The sequence below is a fragment of the Heptranchias perlo genome, unplaced genomic scaffold, assembly GCF_035084215.1.
Source record: "Heptranchias perlo isolate sHepPer1 unplaced genomic scaffold, sHepPer1.hap1 HAP1_SCAFFOLD_168, whole genome shotgun sequence".
Taxonomy (NCBI): Eukaryota; Metazoa; Chordata; class Chondrichthyes; order Hexanchiformes; family Hexanchidae; genus Heptranchias; species Heptranchias perlo.
In genome coordinates, this window is record NW_027138947.1 from 835,854 (window position 1) to 851,931 (window position 16,078).

The 16,078-nt window shown below is 48.5% G+C and overlaps 1 protein-coding gene across 1 annotated transcript in view; it reads right to left on the bottom strand.

The window, feature by feature from the left end:
- Positions 1-6,457, bottom strand: part of LOC137309551 (mucin-2-like) — a 165,151-nt gene extending 158,694 nt beyond the window's left edge. Inside the window, exons 1-3 of the mRNA XM_067977696.1 lie at positions 6,285-6,457; positions 2,118-2,666; positions 831-1,109 (exon numbers count right to left, since the gene is read on the bottom strand). Coding sequence (XP_067833797.1) covers positions 831-1,109; positions 2,118-2,666; positions 6,285-6,457 — 1,001 coding nt within the window. The remainder of the gene's footprint in view (positions 1-830; positions 1,110-2,117; positions 2,667-6,284) is intronic.
- Positions 6,458-16,078: the final 9,621 nt, after the last annotated feature.

The following is a 16,078-nucleotide window of genomic DNA, read 5'->3' on the forward strand; positions in this document are numbered from 1 at the left end:
ACTGAGGGGATAATCAGTTACTGTATTTACTCTGAGGGGATTATCAGTTACTGTATTTACACTGAGGCGATTATCAGTTACTGTATTTACACTGAGGGGAGTTTCAGTTGCTGTATTTACACTGAGGGGATTATCAGTTACTGTATTTATACTGAGGGGATTATCAGCTATTGTATTTACACTGAGGCGATTATCAGTTACTGTATTTACACTGAGGGGAGTTTCAGTTGCTGTATTTACACTGAGGGGATTATCAGTTACTGTATTTATACTGAGGGGATTATCAGTTACTGTATTTACACTGAGGCGATTATCAGTTACTGTATTTACACTGAGGGGAGTTTCAGTTGCTGTATTTACACTGAGGGGATTATGAGTTACTGTATTTACACTGAGGGGATTATGAGATGCTGTATTAACACTGAGGGGATTATCAGTTACTGTATTAACACTGAGGGGATTATCAGTTCCTGTATTTACACTGAGAGGATTATCAGTTATTGTATTTACACTGAGGCGATTATCAGTTACTGTATTTGCACTGAGGGGAGTTTCAGTTGCTGTATTTACGCTGAGGGGATTATCAGTTACTGTATTTATACTGAGGGGATTATCAGTTGTTGTATTTACACTGAGGCGATTATCAGTTTCTGTATTTACACGGAGGGGAGTTTCAGTTACTGTATTTACACTGAGGTGATTATCAGTTTCTGTATTTACACTGAGGGGAGTTTCAGTTACTGTATTTACACTGAAGGGATTATCAGTTACTGTATTAACAGTGAGGAGATTATCATTTTCTGTATTTACACTGAGGGGTTATGAGTTACTGTATTTGCACTGAGGTGTTTATCAGTTCCTGCATTAACAGTGAGGGGATTATTAGTTGCTGTGTTTCACTGAGCCGATTATCAGTTACTGTATTTACACTGAGGGGATCATCAGTTACTGTATTAACACTGAGGGGATTATCAGTTACTGTCTTTACACTGAGGGGATTATCAGTTACTGTATTTACACTGAGGGTATTATCAGTAACTGTTGTTGCACTGCGGGGATTATCAGTTCCTGTATTTGCACTGAGGATATGATCAACTACTGTATTTACACTGAGGGGATTATCAGTTACTGTATTTACACTGAGGGGATTCACAGTTCCTGTATTTACACTGAGGGGATTATCAGTTACTGTATTTACACTGAGGCGATTATCAGTTGCTGTATTTACACTGAGGGGATTATCAGTTACTGTATTTACACTGAGGGGATTATCAATTCCTGTATTTACACTAAGGGGATTATCAATTGCTGTATTTACACTGAGGTGATTATCAGTTACTGTCTTTACACTGAGGGGATTTTCAGTTACTGTATTTACACTGAGGGGATTATCAGTTCCTGTATTTACACTGAGGGGATTATCAGTTACTGTATTTACACTGAGGGGATTATCAGTTACTGTATTTACACTGAGGGGATTTTCAGTTACTGTATTTACAATGAGGGGATTATCAGTTACTGTATTTACACTGAGGGGATTATCAGTTACTGTATTTACACTGAGGGGATTATCAGTTACTGTATTTACTCTGAGGGGATTATCAGTTACTGAATTTACAATGGGGGATTATCAGTTACTGTATTTACAATGAGGGGATTCTCAGTTACTGTATTTACACTGAGGGGATTATCAGTTACTGTATTTACTCTGAGGGGATTATCAGTTACTGTATTTACACTGAGGGGATTATCAGTTACTGTATTTACACTGAGGGGATTATCAATTCCTGTATTTACACTAAGGGGATTATCAGTTACTGTATTTACACTGAGGGGAGTTTCAGTTGCTGTATTTACGCTGAGGGGATTATCAGTTACTGTATTTATACTGAGGGGATTATCAGTTGTTGTATTTACACTGAGGCGATTATCAGTTTCTGTATTTACACGGAGGGGAGTTTCAGTTACTGTATTTACACTGTGGCGATTATCAGTTTCTGTATTTACACTGAGGGGAGTTTCAATTACTGTATTTACACTGAAGGGATTATCAGTTACTGTATTAACAGTGAGGAGATTATCATTTTCTGTATTTACACTGAGGGGTTATGAGTTACTGTATTTGCACTGAGGTGTTTATCAGTTCCTGCATTAACAGTGAGGGGATTATCAGTTGCTGTGTTTCACTGAGCCGATTATCAGTTACTGTATTTACACTGAGGGGATCATCAGTTACTGTATTAACACTGAGGGGATTATCAGTTACTGTCTTTGCACTGAGGGGATTATCAGTTACTGTATTTACACTGAGGGTATTATCAGTAACTGTTGTTGCACTGCGGGGATTATCAGTTCCTGTATTTGCACTGAGGATATGATCAATTACTGTATTTACACTGAGGGGATTATCAGTTACTGTATTTACACAGAGGGGATTCACAGTTCCTGTATTTACACTGAGGGGATTATCAGTTACTGTATTTGCAGTGAGGTAATTATCAGTTACTGTATTTACACTGAGGCGATTATCAGTTACTGTATTTACACTGAGGGGATTATCAATTCCTGTATTTACACTAAGGGGATTATCAATTGCTGTATTTACACTAAGGTGATTATCAGTTACTGTATTGACACTGAGGGGATTTTCAGTTACTGTATTTACACTGAGGGGATTATCAGTTACTGTATTTACATGGAGGGCATTATCAGTTACTGTATTTACACTGAGGGGATTATCAGTTACTGTATTTACACTGAGGGGATTATCAGTTACTGTATTTACTCCGAGGGGATTATCAGTTACTGAATTTACAATGGGGGATTATCAGTTACTGTATTTACAATGAGGGGATTCTCAGTTACTGTATTTACACTGAGGGGATTATCAGTTACTGTATTTACACTGAGGGGATTATCAGTTACTGTATTTACACTGAGGGGATTATCAATTCCTGTATTTACACTAAGGGGATTATCAATTGCTGTATTTACACTGAGGTGATTATCAGTTCCTGTATTTACACTGATGGGATTATCAGTTACTTTATTTACACAGAGGGGATTATCAATTGCTGTATTTACACTAAGGTGATTATCAGTTACTGTATTGACACTGAGGGGATTTTCAGTTACTGTATTTACACTGAGGGGATTATCAGTTACTGTATTTACATGGAGGGCATTATCAGTTACTGTATTTACACTGAGGGGATTATCAGTTACTGTATTTACACTGAGGGGATTATCAGTTACTGTATTTACTCCGAGGGGATTATCAGTTACTGAATTTACAATGGGGGATTATCAGTTACTGTATTTACAATGAGGGGATTCTCAGTTACTGTATTTACACTGAGGGGATTATCAGTTACTGTATTTACTCTGAGGGGATTATCAGTTACTGTATTTACACTGAGGGGATTATCAGTTACTGTATTTACACTGAGGGGATTATCAATTCCTGTATTTACACTAAGGGGATTATCAATTGCTGTATTTACACTGAGGTGATTATCAGTTCCTGTATTTACACTGATGGGATTATCAGTTACTTTATTTACACTGAGGGGATTATCAGTTACTGTATTTACTCTGAGGGGATTATCAGTTCCTGTATTTACACAGAGGGGATTATCAATTGCTGTATTTACACTGAGGTGATTATCAGTTCCTGTATTTGCACTGTGGCGATTATCAGTTACTCTATTTGAACTGATGGGATTATCAGTTCCAGTATTTACACTGAGGGGATTATCAGTTACTGTATTTACACTGATGGGTTTATCAGTTACTGTATTTACACTGAGGTGATTATCAGTTCCTATATTTACACTGAGGGGATTATCAGTTACTGTATTTACACTGGGGGGATTATCAGTTGCTGTATTTACACTGAGGTGATTATCAGTTACTGTATTTACACTGAGGTAATTATCAGTTACTGTATTTACAGTGAGGTAATTATCAGTTACTGTATTTATACTGAGGTAATTATGAGTTACTGTATTTACACTGAGGGGATTATGAGATGCTGTATTAACACTGAGGGGATTATCAGTTACTGTATTTACACTGAGGGGATTATCAGTTCCTCTATTTACACTGAGGGGAATTTCAGTTCCTGTATTTACACTGAGGGGATTTTCAGTTCCTCTATTTACACTGAGGGGTTTATCAGTTACTGTATTTACACTGAGGGGATTATCAGTTCCTGTATTTACACTGAGGGGATTACCAGTTCCTGTATTAACAGTGAGGGGATTATCAGTTACTGTATTTACACTGAGGTGATTATCAGTTACTGTATTTACACGGTGGGGATTCTAAGTTACTGTATTTACAGTGAGGGGATTATGAGATGCTGTATTAACACTGAGGGGATTATCAGTTACTGTATTTACACTGAGTGGATTATCAGTTACTGCATATACACTGCGGGGATTATCAGTTACTGTATTTACACTGAGGGGATTATCAGTTATTGTATTTACACTGAGGCGATTATCAGTTACTTTATTTACACTGAGGGGTGTTTCAGTTGCTGTATTTACACTGAGGGGATTATGAGTTTCTGTATTTACACTGAGGGGATTATGAGATGCTGTATTAACACTGAGGGGATTATCAGTTCCTGTATTTACACTTAGGGGATTATCAGTTACTGTATTTACACTGAGGGGATAATCAGTTACTGTATTTACTCTGAGGGGATTATCAGTTACTGTATTTATACTGAGGGGATTATCAGTTATTGTATTTACACTGAGGCGATTAGCAGTTACTGTATTTACACTGAGGGGAGTTTCAGTTGCTGTATTTACACTGAGGGGATTATCAGTTACTGTATTTATACTGAGGGGATTATCAGCTATTGTATTTACACTGAGGCGATTATCAGTTACTGTATTTACACTGAGGGGAGTTTCAGTTGCTGTATTTACACTGAGGGGATTATCAGTTACTGTATTTATACTGAGGGGATTATCAGTTACTGTATTTACACTGAGGCGATTATCAGTTTCTCTATTTACACTGAGGTGAGTTTCAGTTACTGTATTTACACTGAAGGGATTATCATTTTCTGTATTTACACTGAGGGGTTATGAGTTACTGTATTTGCACTGAGGTGTTTATCAGTTCCTGCATTAACAGTGAGGGGATTATCAGTTGCTCTATTTCACTGAGCCGATTATCAGTTACTGTATTTACACTGAGGGGATCATCAGTTACTGTATTTACACTGAGGGGATTATCAGTTCCTGTATTTGCACTGTGGCGATTATCAGTTACTCAATTTACACTGAAGGGATTATCAGTTACTGTATTTACACTGAGGGGATTATCAGTTACTGTATTTACACTGAGGGTATTATCAGTAACTGTTGTTGCACTGCGGGGATTATCAGTTCCTGTATTTGCACTGAGGATATGATCAATTACTGTATTTACACTGAGGGGATTATCAGTTCCTGTATTTACACTGAGGGGATTCTCAGTTACTGTATTTACAGTGAGGGGATTATCAGTTACTGTATTTACACTGAGGCGATTATCAGTTGTTGTATTTACACTGAGGTGATTATCAGTTACTGTATTTACACTAAGGGGATTATCAGTTACTGTATTTACACTGAGGGGATTATCAGTTGCTGTATTTTCACTGAGGGGATTATCAGTTACTGTATTTACACTGGGGGATTATCAGTTACTGTATTTACACTGAGGGGATTATCAGTTACTGTATTTACACTGAGGGGATTTTCAGTTACTGTATTTACACTGAGGGGATTATCAGTTACTGTATTTACACTGAGGGGATTATCAGTTACTGTATTTACACTGAGGGGATTATCAGTTACTGTATTTACACTGAGGGGATTATCAGTTACTGTATTTACACTGAGGGGATTATCAGTTACTGTATTCACACTGGGGGGATTATCAGTTACTGTATTTACACTGAGGGGATTATCAGTTACTGTATTTACACTGAGGGGATTATCAGTTACTGTATTTACACTGAGGGGATTATGAGTTCCTGTATTTACACTGAGGGGATTATGAGTTCCTGTATTTACACTGAGGGGATTATGAGTTCCTGTATTTACACTGAGGGGATTATCAGTTACTGTTTTTATATCGTGTGGACGTGGGAGGATTCCTGGTCCCCAGAATGCCACCTTCAATGGCCTTTGTGGCTTGACGCCAATGCTGGTTGCCCCTGATCTGCCCCAGTGGAGAGGTTGCCCATTTGCCATGAAAATAAAGTGACCTCTCCTGACCGTGCGCACTTTGTGGTTGAGTCAGCAGTGCAGTCCTCGGCTTTTAGCCCAATCTCCAACCTGGCCGTGTGGATTTCCAAGGCTGAGATGGATGAATAGGGTATTTGACCATCAAAAGCATCACAGCTCAGCCTAATGTCTGAAGCTGAGACCAAATGCAGCCTTAGAGTCATAGAGTCATAGAGTTATACAGCACGGATCGAGGCCCTTCGGCCCATCGTGTCCGCGCCGGCCATCAGCCCTGTCTGCTCTAATCCCATATTCCAGCATTTGGTCCGTAGCCTTGTATGCTATGGCATTTCAAGTGCTCATCCAAATGCTTCTTGCAGCAGCACATTGTCGAACTCTGCCCAGAGCTGGAGTTGTCTGTGGATTTCTGAATGTCCATCTGTGAAGTTAAAGTGATTATGAGCAGGGTGAGTTCTCGAGATGGTTCTGGGCATATTTTACTGATATCACTTTATTTTAAATAAGATGCAAATAAAATACACTGACAGCTTATAAAGTAAGTGTACAGGAAACACAACAATTAACACAGTAACACACACAATCCCCCACCTTTCAAACAAAACAAATCCAATTCTGGCGCCATAAGGAGGTAGAGATGGGAGAGGCCAGTTAGCCCATTGATTAATTACATGTACAGTCCACACTCTGTGTCCAGTATCGTGATCAGTCCCCACTCTGTGTCCAGTATCGTGTACAGTCCCCACTCTGTGTCCAGTATCGTGTACAGTCCCCACTGTGTGCCCCGTATCGTGTACAGTCCACACTCTGTGTCCAGTATCGTGTACAGTCCACACTCTGTGTCCAGTATCGTGTACAGTCCACACTCTGTGTCCAGTATCGTGTACAGTCCACACTCTGTGTCCAGTATCGTGATCAGTCCCCACTCTGTGTCCAGTATCGTGTTCAGTCCCCACTCTGTGTCCAGTATCGTGTACAGTCCCCACTCTGTGTCCAGTATCGTGTACAGTCCCCACTCTGTGTCCAGTATCGTGTACAGTCCACACTCTGTGTCCAGTATCGTGTACAGTCCACACTCTGTGTCCAGTATCGTGTACAGTCCCCACTCTGTGTCCAGTATCGTGTACAGTCCCCACTGTGTGCCCCGTATCGTGTACAGTCCCCACTCTGTGCCCAGTATCCTGTACAGTCCCCACTCTGTGTCCAGTATCGTGTACAGTCCACACTCTGTGTCCAGTATCGTGTACAGTCCCCACTCTGTGCCCAGTATCCTGTACAGTCCCCACTCTGTGCCCAGTATCCTGTACAGTCCCCACCGTGTGTCCAGTATCGTGTACAGCCCCCACTGTGTGTCCAGTATCGTGTACAGTCCCCACTGTGTGCCCAGTATCGTGTACAGCCCCCACTGTGTGTTCAGCATCGTGTACAGTCCCCACTGTGTGCCCAGTATCGTGTACAGTCCCCACTCTGTGTCCAGTATCGTGTACAGTCCCCACCGTGTACCCAGTATCATGTACAGTCCCCACTCTGTGTCCAGTATCGTGTACAGTCCACACTCTGTGCCCAGTATCGTGTACAGTCCCCACTCTGTGCTCAGTATCGTGTACAGTCCCCACTGTGTGCCCCGTATCGTGTAAAGTCCCCACTCTGTGTCCAGTATCGTGTACAGTCCCCACTGTGTGCCCCGTATCGTGTAAAGTCCCCACTCTGTGTCCAGTATCGTGTACAGTCCCCACTCTGTGTCCAGTATCGTGTACAGTCCCCACTCTGTGTCCAGTATCATGTACAGTCCACACTCTGTGTCCAGTATCATGTACAGTCCCCTGTGTGCTCAGTATCGTGTACAGTCCCCACTCTGTGTCCAGTATCGTGTACAGTCCACACTCTGTGCCCAGTATCATGTACAGTCCCCTGTGTGCTCAGTATCGTGTACAGTCCCCACTCTGTGTCCAGTATCGTGTACAGTCCCCACTGTGTGCCCCGTATCGTGTAAAGTCCCCACTCTGTGTCCAGTATCGTGTTCAGTCCCCACTCTGTGCCCAATATCGTGTACAGTCCCCTCTGTGTGCTCAGCATCGTGTACAGTCCCCACCGTGTGTCCAGTATCGTGTACAGTCCCCACCGTGTCCAGTATCGTGTACAGTCCCCACCGTGTGTCAAGTATCGTGTACAGTCCCCGCCGTGTGTCCAGTATCGTGTACAGTCCCCGCCGTGTGTCCAGTATCGTGTACAGTCCCCGCCGTGTGTCCAGTATCGTGTACAGTCCCCACCGTGTGTCCAGTATCGTGTACAGTCCCCACCGTGTGTCCAGTATCGTGTACAGTCCCCACCGTGTGTCCAGTATCGTGTACAGTCCCCACCGTGTGTCCAGTATCATGTACAGTCCCCACCGTGTGCCCAGTATCATGTACAGTCCCCACTGTGTGTTCAGCATCGTGTACAGTCCCCACTGTGTGCCCAGTATCGTGTACAGTCCCCACTCTGTGTCCAGTATCGTGTACAGTCCCCACCGCGTACCCAGTATCGTGTACATTCCCCACTGTGTGTCCATCTCTTATCCAAATGGGAACAGGAAACAGAGTGAATGTGATTGGGAGTATTCACTGCTGTGTGGGGTAAATGCTTGGGCCGTTGGTCAGCTCCCCCACTGTAATGTCAGTGTGTTTCTGTGCATTCGAGAGTCCGAACTTTGTCCACACAACCATCGATCCACAGTCCTATAATTCCAGCCCCGTCTCTAACACGCAGTGCTCTTGGTGCAGACTGACGAACACTGACAACACTGACGAACACTGACAAACACGGCTCTGAGCTGTTTTGTACAAGAGCAAGATGAGCAGTTTAGTGGAACCAGATAAATACGATTGGAGGACATGCCTTGGAAAACCATGGCATGGAATCCTGGGTGCTTAGTCAGGCTTACACTGTGTAACATCAGGTAATGTGCAGCTGTACATACAGTGGCCAGCGGTACGTACAGTGGCCAGCGGTACGTACAGTGGCCAGCGGTACGTACAGTGGCCAGCTGTACGTACAGTGGCCAGCGGTACGTACAGAGGGCAGTGGCAGTCGGTGTAAGGGAGACTAAATGAACAGGATTTTGCCTCAATTGCAGAAGGATGTGCCACTATTTCAAAATAAATAAATACTTCTGTCAGCGATGAGTCGCTCCTGGGGCCCCATCCTTATCTCAGCTGCTCTTCCCTATCGTGTGTGTGTCTGGAGTCGCCTCGCTTTTCCATTGGAGTTCCTGTCCCCTTGGGATTTACGGACCAGACAAACACCTTTCTCTAACACAATGCTCTTGTCCACGCTCCACACTTTCTTCCTGTCATTTACCTGATGTGTCCTGAACATCCTCAGGGGGGCGGGCGGGCACTGCACTGGGCATGAGGGGACGGAGGGGCACTGCAGTGGGCATGAGGGGACGGAGGGACACTGCAGCGGGCATGAGGGGGCGGAGGGACACTGCAGCGGGCATGAGGGGACGGAGGGACACTGCAGCGGGCATGAGGGGACGGAGGGACACTGCAGTGGGCGTGAGGGGGCGGAGGGACACTGCAGTGGGCATGAGGGGGCGGAGGGACACTGCACCGGGTTTGTGGGGGTGGAGGGGCACTGCACTGGGCATTGGGGGTGGAGGGGCACTGCACCAGGCGTTGGGGGTGGAGGGGCACTGCACTGGGCATGGGGGGGCAGAGGGGCACTGCAGCGAGCGTGAGGGGGCGGAGGGGCACTGCACCGGGCGTTGGGGGTGGAGGGGCACTGCACTGGGCGTGGGGGGGCAGAGGGGCACTGCACTGGGCGTGAGAGGGTGGAGGGGCACTGCGCCAGGCGTGGGGTGGTGGAGGGGCACTGCAGTGGGCGTGAGGGGGCAGAGGGGCACTGCACCGGGCGTGAGGGGGCAGAGGGGCACTGCGCCAGGCGTGAGGGGGCAGAGGGGCACTGCACCGGGCGTGGGGGGGCAGAGGGGCACTGCACCGGGCGTGGGGTGGTGGAGGGGCACTGCAGTGGGCGTGAGGGGGCAGAGGGGCACTGCACCGGGCGTGGGGGGGCAGAGGGGCACTGTACCGGGCGTGGGGGCTGTGTCTGCACCTTGGTTTTAATGGTGATAGGGGCACTACCCAAGTGGGTGTTTTCCGAGGGACCCCTTCTAAGCACCACCTCCTTGGTGTTCAGGAGGGGCGGCTCCTTGCCCCTCACCCTGGGCTGACTGGCAGCTTTCAGCTGGGAGTCTGTGTCGTGTTGTTTGACGCTGGGACCACGCGAGTAGTTTTGATATGCGTACGGACGACAGGCGCCATTGCAGTAGGGGTATTGTAACTGGCAGTGACTGCAGATGCTGGCAGCACTGCAAACTGTACCAAGTGTCAGGGCCCCTGGGCTGGCTGGCAGCTTGTTAGCTGACACCATCAGGCAGGCTTTCTTGCCCCTCCCGGAGTTGCTGGCGGAGACGCAGCCGCTGGGGGCTGTGTTGGGGCGCGGACGGATCACCTTGTTCCTCTCCGCCTCCACAGTCTTCAGCTGCAGCCACTCCAGTTCCAGCAGCCGCCCCACAAAACGCTCCAAAAGCCCAAGAGGGTGGGCAGTGAGGGGGCTCCTTGCGTTGCTGCTGCTGTTGATCAGCGGGGATAGTTCTCGCAGGTTCCAGCAGGCGTACGGCAGCGGCAACAAGTCCGGGTAATTAAAGCCAAGGCGGCTCAAAGTCTGGGCCCTCTTTGGCGACCAAGCCAACTCGGTTGGGGCTATCACTTCAGCTCGGAGCCTCAGGTCTGGAGGTTTGCAAGGGGTCGGGATGAAGGGAATTCTCTCAGAATCCGAGAGATCGCTCGCACTGTCCTCATCCGCTTGAGTTAGGGTCGCTGGCAGTTCGAAGCTCCACAACAGCGGGTAGCAGTCAGCATTATGGCAGTTGGAGGTGCTGAGACTTCCCACTTGCTGTGTGCTGGGCTCCTCAGTATCAAATGGCATACTGTGTAGCACTGTGCAGCCCGGTGAGAGAATCTGTGGAACTGGTCTGAAGTTGGACAGTGAGTCTCCGATTGTCACGGAGGACTCGAGCAGTTTACCCCAGGACATTGAGGTTTTTGACGGCTGTTTCAAACTTGCTGCTGACTTGATGTTTCTGTGAGAATAAAACACAGCGATATTATTGGGGGGTGGGTTTGGAGCTCGGGGCTCTGTGCTTTCCACAATAGCTGCACCAAGACAGACTGTGACCAGTTCGAGCTGGCCTCGGGGGCCAGAGTGAGCCGCAGTAAGAGTGAGGCCATGTTCTTCGTCAGGTGGGAGAGCGGAGCCTTTGTCCCCTTCACCATCAGGTCCGACTACCTGAAGGTGCTGGGGATCTAGTTTGGGGGGTCCCAGGCCTACACCTGTCTACAGGCCCCATTAGTGAAAGTCAAAAACTATTACACTGAATTTTTTTTTAAACAGGCAACTTGCCAGTCACCCCTTTCGCCTGCTCCAAGGTTTACCCCAAGACATCCCCCCCCCCCCCACATACACAGAGACTGGGACCCCCCCTCCCCGACATATACAGAAACTGGGACCCCCTCCCCCATATACAGAGATTGGGACCCCCTCCCCCAAATACAGAGACTGGGACACCTCACCCACATATACAGAGACTGGGACACCTCACCCACATATACAGAGACTGGGACCCCCTCCTCCATATACAAAGACTGGGACCCCCCCACATACACAGAGACTGGGACCCCCCCCCACATATACAGAGACTGGCGAACCTTCCCCCGAATATTTTTTTATTCCTTCATGGGATGTGGGCGTCGCTGGCGAGGCCAGCATTTATTGCCCATCCCTAATTGCCCTCGAGAAGGTGGTGGTGAGCCGCCTTCTTGAACCGCTGCAGTCCGTGTGGTGAAGGTTCTCCCACAGTGCTGTTAGGAAGGGAGTTCCAGGAATTTGACCCAGTGACGATGAAGGAACGGTGATATATTTCCAAGTCGGGATGGTGTGTGACTTGGAGGGGAACGTGCAGGTGGTGTTGTTCCCATGTGCCTGCTGCTCTTGTCCTTCTAGGTGGGAGAGGTCGTGGGTTTGGGAGGTGCTGTCGAAGAAGCCTTGGCGAGTTGCTGCAGTGCATCCTGTGGATGGTGCACACTGCAGCCACTGTGCGCCGGTGGTGAAGGGAGTGAATGTTTAGGGTGGTGGATGGGGTGCCAATCAAGCGGGCTGCTTTGTCCTGGATGGTGTCGAGCTTCTTGAGTGTTGTTGGAGCTGCACTCATCCAGGCAAGTGGAGAGTATTCCATCACACTCCTGACTTGTGCCTTGTAGATGGTGGAAAGGCTTTGGGGAGTCAGGAGGTGAGTCACTCACCGCAGAATACCCAGCCTCTGACCTGCTCTTGTAGCCATAGTATTTATATGGCTGGTCCAGTTAAGTTTCTGATCAATGGTGACCCCCAGGATGTTGATGGTGGGGGATTCGGCGATGGTAATGCCGTTGAATGTCAAGGGGAGGTGGTTAGACTCTCTCTTTTTGGAGATGATGTGGAGATGCCGGTGATGGACTGGGGTGGACAAATGTAAGGAATCTTACAACACCAGGTTATAGTCCAACAAATTTATTTTAAAATCACAAGCTTTCGGAGATTATCTCCTTCGTCAGATGAATGAATGAATCATTCATTCATTCATCTGACGAAGGAGATAATCTCCGAAAGCTTGTGATTTTAAAATAAATTTGTTGGACTATAACCTGGTGTTGTAAGATTCCTTATTTTTGGAGATGGTCATTGCCTGGCACTTCCCTGGCACGAATGTTACTTGCCACTTATGAGCCCAAGCCTGGATGTTGTCCAGGTCTTGCTGCATGCGGGCTCGGACTGCTTCATTATCTGAGGGGTTGCGAATGGAACTGAACACTGTGCAATCAGCGAACATCCCCATTTCTGACCTTATGATGGAGGGAAGGTCATTGATGAAGCAGCTGAAGATGGTTGGGCCTAGGACACTGCCCTGAGGAACTCCTGCAGCAATGTCCTGGGGCTGACATGATTGGCCTCCAACAACCACTACCATCTTCCTTTGTGCTAGGTATGACTCCTGCCACTGGAGAGTTTTCCCCCTGATTCCCATTGACTTCAATTTTACTCGGGCTCCTTGGTGCCACACTCGGTCAAATGCTGCCTTGATGTCAAGGGCAGTCACTCTCACCTCACCTCTGGAATTCAGCTCTTTTGTCCATGTTTGGACCAAGGCTGTAATGAGGTCTGGAGCCGAGTGGTCCTGGCGGAACCCCGCTGGGACTGGGACCCCCCCACCTCACCATATACAGAGAATGGGGATCACCCCCCCCCCTCACCATATACAGAGACTGGGGATCACCCCCCCCCCCTCACCATATACAGAGACTGGGGATCACCCCCCCCCTCACCATATACAGAGAATGGGGATCACCCCCCCCCTCACCACATACAGAGAATGGGGATCACCCCCCCCCTCACCATATACAGAGAATGGGGATCACCCCCCCCCTCACTATATACAGAGACTGGGGATCACCCCACCCCTCACTATATACAGAGACTGGGGATCACCCCCCCCCCCTCACCATATACAGAGACTGGGGATCACCCCCCCCCCTCACCATATACAGAGACTGGGGATCACCCCCCCCCCTCACCATATACAGAGAATGGGGATCACCCCCCCCCCTCACCATATACAGAGACTGGGGATCACCCCCCCCCTCACCATATACAGAGACTGGGGATCACCCCCCCCCTCACCATATACAGAGAATGGGGATCACCCCCCCCCTCACTATATACAGAGAATGGGGATCACCCCCCCCCTCACTATATACAGAGAATGGGGATCACCCCCCCCCTCACCATATACAGAGACTGGGGATCACCCCCCCCCTCACCATATACAGAGAATGGGGATCACCCCCCCCCTCACTATATACAGAGAATGGGGATCACCCCCCCCCTCACTATATACAGAGACTGGGGATCACCCCCCCCCTCACCATATACAGAGAATGGGGATCACCCCCCCCCTCACCATATACAGAGAATGGGGATCACCCCCCCCCTCACTATATACAGAGAATGGGGATCACCCCCCCCCCTCACTATATACAGAGAATGGGGATCACCCCCCCCCTCACTATATACAGAGAATGGGGATCACCCCCCCCCTCACTATATACAGAGAATGGGGATCACCCCCCCCCTCACTATATACAGAGAATGGGGATCACCCCCCCCCCTCACTATATACAGAGAATGGGGATCACCCCCCCCCCTCACCATATACAGAGAATGGGGATCACCCCCCCCTCACCATATACAGAGACTGGGGATCACCCCCCCCCTCACTATATACAGAGAATGGGGATCACCCCCCCCCCTCACCATATACAGAGAATGGGGATCACCCCCCCCCTCACTATATACAGAGAATGGGGATCACCCCCCCCCTCACTATATACAGAGACTGGGGATCACCCCCCCCCTCACTATATACAGAGACTGGGGATCACCCCCCGCCTCACCATATACAGAGAATGGGGATCACCCCCCCCCTCACCATATACAGAGACTGGGGATCACCCCCCCCCTCACTATATACAGAGACTGGGGATCACCCCCCCCCTCACTATATACAGAGACTGGGGATCACCCCCCGCCTCACCATATACAGAGAATGGGGATCACCCCCCCCCTCACTATATACAGAGACTGGGGATCACCCCCCCCCCCCGCACCATATACAGAGACTGGGGATCACCCCCCCCCCCTCACTATATACAGAGACTGGGGATCACCCCCCCCCTCACTATATACAGAGAATGGGGATCACCCCCCCCCTCACTATATACAGAGAATGGGGATCACCCCCCCCCTCACCATATACAGAGAATGGGGATCACCCCCCCCCCTCACCATATACAGAGAATGGGGATCACCCCCCCCCTCACCATATACAGAGAATGGGGATCACCCCCCCCTCACTATATACAGAGACTGGGGATCACCCCCCCCCTCACCATATACAGAGAATGGGGATCACCCCCCCCCTCACTATATACAGAGAATGGGGATCACCCCCCCCCTCACTATATACAGAGAATGGGGATCACCCCCCCCCCTCACTATATACAGAGACTGGGGATCACCCCCCCCCTCACCATATACAGAGAATGGGGATCACCCCCCCCCTCACTATATACAGAGACTGGGGATCACCCCCCCCCTCACCATATACAGAGAATGGGGATCACCCCCCCCCCTCACCATATACAGAGAATGGGGATCACCCCCCCCCCCTCACCATATACAGAGACTGGGGATCACCCCCCCCCCTCACCATATACAGAGACTGGGGATCACCCCCCCCCCTCACCATATACAGAGACTGGGGATCACCCCCCCCCCTCACCATATACAGAGACTGGGGATCACCCCCCCCCTCACCATATACAGAGACTGGGGATCACCCCCCCCCTCACTATATACAGAGAATGGGGATCACCCCCCCCCCTCACCATATACAGAGACTGGGGATCACCCCCCCCCCTCACTATATACAGAGACTGGGGATCACCCCCCCCCTCACCATATACAGAGAATGGGGATCACCCCCCCCCCTCACTATATACAGAGACTGGGGATCACCCCCCCCCTCACCATATACAGAGACTGGGGATCACCCCCCCCCCCTCACTATATACAGAGACTGGGGATCACCCCCCCCCTCACCATATACAGAGAATGGGGATCATCCCCCCCCCTCACTATATACAGAGACTGGGGATCACCCCCCCCCTCACCATATACAGAGACTGGGG